The sequence below is a fragment of the Falco biarmicus genome, chromosome 6 (assembly GCF_023638135.1).
Source record: "Falco biarmicus isolate bFalBia1 chromosome 6, bFalBia1.pri, whole genome shotgun sequence".
Classification (NCBI taxonomy): Eukaryota; Metazoa; Chordata; class Aves; order Falconiformes; family Falconidae; genus Falco; species Falco biarmicus.
In genome coordinates this window covers 82,309,713-82,313,460 of record NC_079293.1, presented here as the reverse complement: position 1 = coordinate 82,313,460, position 3,748 = coordinate 82,309,713, and the positions used below count along the sequence as shown (strand labels likewise).

Sequence of the window (3,748 nt, the reverse complement as noted above, 5' to 3'; positions counted from 1 at the left end):
CTAGAGTAAGAAAGGGAAAAAACCTGATCAGACTCAAACCGCAATCTGTTCACGTAAACCAAATACAGATCGGGCAGGTGCAGTCAGGGTGGATCTGTCATGCTACAGGAGGGAAGTCAGATCCCAGATGAGAGCACGGAGACTGCCCTCCGTAAGGGAAATCCACGTCAGCAGGTAGTATTTTAGGACATGCTATTGCCATTTAGCAGCACGCGGTATTTTATTGTTGAATTACCCATTTTTAACTCACCTTAGAACTTTCGTAGGACAGTTTCAGTTCCGAACCAGGGATTTTAAGTAGGCGATACAGCAGTCCTTTGACCCTCTGAACAGTCATAGACTCTGCCAAGAGGAAAGGAAGAGAAGGTATTAGAAAAATGCTGCTACCACTGCGCTGTAGCAAAGTACTAGTGTTTCAACTATACTTGCTTCTAGCAACAGTGAAAGGCTGTATTGCCGCTTCAGTTCTAACACTGCAATAATGTCTTCTGTAGCTGAAACCGTAACTGCTAATATCAACCTGGAAATGGTTTAATCTCTGGTGGACAGGGCAGGATAAGCTACTGTGGTTTAAGCGCTTTGATCCCATATACCAAATCAAAAGTGCTACGGCTTCATAATTTACCTTTTTTGAGTTTGTATTTACTACATGCTATACTAAGTGGCCTTTGGGACACATACCAGTCGGGTTCTGACTACTTGCATCTGGCAGCTGTTCCTTGAAGTTTTCATTACCAGGAATTGGCTTTCCCAGCACAAACAAGTGGATGTCACTGTGGAACTGGTGCCGTTCTTAGAAATGGTACTACATTAATTAGTCCCAAACAAATTGCCAGCCGAGTTGTAGAGTGGTTTATATTATGAAGTCAGTTACACGAAGGGTTATTTTTTGTAATGGATCTTGAATGAGTAAATGGACTTTGTTCCAGAGGCGATACCTGTGTTTGCAATAGGAATACTCGATATTTTGGTTGAACTTTCACTTCTTTTAAGCTTTATCTAAAGGCACAGCAATAGTGAGTTATTCCTGTAATACCACACATTGTACTTAGACAAATATTTTTCTATCAAACATTTTTGTAAAAGCTGTATCTATCTGATTTTATGCAACTTGTGATAATAAATGTGATTTTTATTTTAGAATAAAGCTTGAGTAAGTCTTTTCTCTCAGACTCCATTCTGACACACCTTTCCAAAACGTCGGTTTGATTTAGAACAAAATCTTCCATTCTAGTCTCACCACAGGCACTAAAACGTCAGAAGGCAAATGTGATACGGGTCAGAATTAAGAGTTCTAACTTAATGTATTAAATATTAGACCTCAGTATCTAGAACTGCAGGTTACGTAGCTGGCTCTCACCACTTCATGTGCTTGTTATTTGGTTAACACATCCACCAGGTTTCATACCAGTTAATTAGCCTCCGATTGCCTCAGACACATCATGAAACCAGCAGCACAGGTTATAAGACAAGCATCAACTTTCAATCTTCAAGCTGAACTGGAAGTAAGTATGAAGGTCAGAAAAATAACGACTTCTTCAAACAATTTCTGCCATTTCTTTATATGACAGTGGACAGTGTCTTCAAGGGAGAGCCTTCAGGAGCTGACAAGGCCAGAGGCAGCTGCCATTCTTTAATAGAGTTATTTGAAAAGCAGCTACCAATCAACTGCTTCAACACAAGCCAAGACTTCTTACCTGGTAGCTTTTTCTCTACTGGCTTCTGTTCAGGTTTCTCAGGACATTTAATCGTCAGAGCTTAAGGAAGAACAGTGAGGTGTTAGTGAATCAACATGAAGCCCTGTTCTGTCAGGAGCACAGAGTCTTTCTGGTCTGTTGTTACTACAGCCTGATCTTCTAAAAAAAAATTAGGATGGAGCCTGTATCTGAGAAGCTAAGATATAGCATTTAGTCATTCTCCAAAAAATGAAAAGAAGTAATTTTATTAAAATAACCAAGTTTTTATTCATCTATGGTAAGTTACGGAGAATATTTTAAAAGCAACTCTAATACTTAACATGTTTGGGTTTTTTGTCAAAATTATTTACCTAAAAATGCTTAATTTCTAGTTAGCGTTTTAAAATAACATGCAGTAGAATGGACACGGGTTACTCAGTTTAAAGCTGGTTTCTGACTCTCAGCATCTCAAAAGCACTGTACAAGCACCCGTTAAGGAAGCTATTAGCCTAATTCTTTTACAGAGATTAAGACTCATCCTTGAAAAAGGTTTCTGTTGTGTCTAGCCAACTGGATCCCTTGTTCTGTCTAGTCTTCCACCTGAATGCCTGAGAACATAATGCCTTAAAATACTACTTTTCCCGTGGAGTAAAAAAAAGTTCATTTCTTCTATTTGCTGGGGAACAAAGGTAAGTGAATGTGTAAGGAAGTCTGGTATGTAGCCTAACTTAAGTACGCAGACAGCCCCAAATACCAAAGATACCCGTGGGGTTTTTTGTCTGTCCCAATGTTAAGAAGCTATATTTAAAAAAAGAAATCAGAAAACAGTGTAGCTATTGAGGTTAAAATCTCAAACGTCTTCTGTAGAGAGGCTATTCACACTGCTGGAATGGAGTATTGATCACCTCTCTTCTCCATTGAGTCTTAATTAAGAAAATCATTCTGCTTGTGTTCAGGGGAGAAATGAGAGTACACAGAAGCAGGTGTTTAGTCAAACTCCAGAGAAGCAGAATTACAAGCAGGAACTCTGTGATGTCTCAAGGCTTTTGAACTTTTTGTTCTCCATGTACACCCAGGAACACTAAGCTCATAAAATACTTTAAATGCAGAAGGAACAATGTTGACCAGTTCTGGCCTCTTACTCAGAAGCTGATTTTTCAGAGTCAAAGGCTGTTGTCCCTTCAGTTCTCCTTCTTCAGGTGCACCGTATTCTGCGTGAAGGAAAGTGCATGTAGACATGAACCCTTTTCAGAGACCAAAAATGCAGCAGCAGACCTAAGAGCACTGTGGTGTTGGATCAGGCACGAGCCTGCTGCGCACACGGGCCTGGACCCACTGCTACAGCTTTTAGGAGGGTGCACAGGCACATGGAGGTCCCCCTCAACATCCCCACTTCAAAAAAGCCCCCAGATGGAGAGAGCCGCCACCTGCTCGCCAGTAGTTACAGGGCAGATGCTCCCAGGCGTCATCCCTGAGGCAGGGAGCGTGGCCTGGAAGGCTGCAGCACCATGCGGCTGCCGCACAGAAGCTAAAGCCACTCACCCGCAGGCCTGCCCACAGGTGGGCTTTCCTGAGGCAGTGGCAGCACCCGGAAAAAGCATCAAGGGGAAAGGAAATTGAAGAGAGACTGAACAAGTGCTACCACAGCACCAGAAGTGAGGGAATTATAGTTTTACTCTACTTGTACTTACTAAGACAAAGTGATGGGTATCTGGGATGAGCAGCAAGAAATTCTTCACTTGGTTTGTTTTTCTCTGGGTTCCAATTTCCACCAGCTGCTAACCAGTCATTTCCAAATATTTTGCGATAATCAAGCTCTGCTCCTTTTCTTTCAGCAGGAAGGATCTGTACTGACACAGGAATGGCACATAATATAATTATAAAGCTTTCCAGAGAAGAAAATCTAATTAATGACACTGACTCCTTGCTCTTACTGAGCTGTTCAGTACGTTTTAATGCTACCAAGAATCTTACAGTCCCTACCACCAAGTACTGACCGATCCATAAATTAGTATCTAAGCAAAGATGTTACTGTACATGGTGATGCAAGGATGTCTGTTGTAGCTATGAAC

At 41.4% G+C, this 3,748-nt stretch overlaps 1 protein-coding gene across 7 annotated transcripts in view; it reads right to left on the bottom strand.

The window, feature by feature from the left end:
- TBCE (tubulin folding cofactor E) overlaps positions 1-3,748 on the bottom strand; it is a 29,436-nt gene that overhangs the window by 1,261 nt on the left and 24,427 nt on the right. For 6 of the 7 annotated variants that reach the window (XM_056344694.1, XM_056344692.1, XM_056344697.1 and 3 more), the window contains 4 exons: positions 3,368-3,521; positions 2,819-2,887; positions 1,698-1,757; positions 251-342 (listed from right to left, as the gene is read on the bottom strand). In XM_056344694.1, the coding sequence (XP_056200669.1) occupies positions 251-342; positions 1,698-1,757; positions 2,819-2,887; positions 3,368-3,521 (375 nt within the window). Of the gene's footprint in view, positions 1-250; positions 343-1,188; positions 1,249-1,697; positions 1,758-2,818; positions 2,888-3,367; positions 3,522-3,748 lie in introns of all 7 variants that reach the window. The other variant, XR_008822795.1, reaches the window with a different exon arrangement.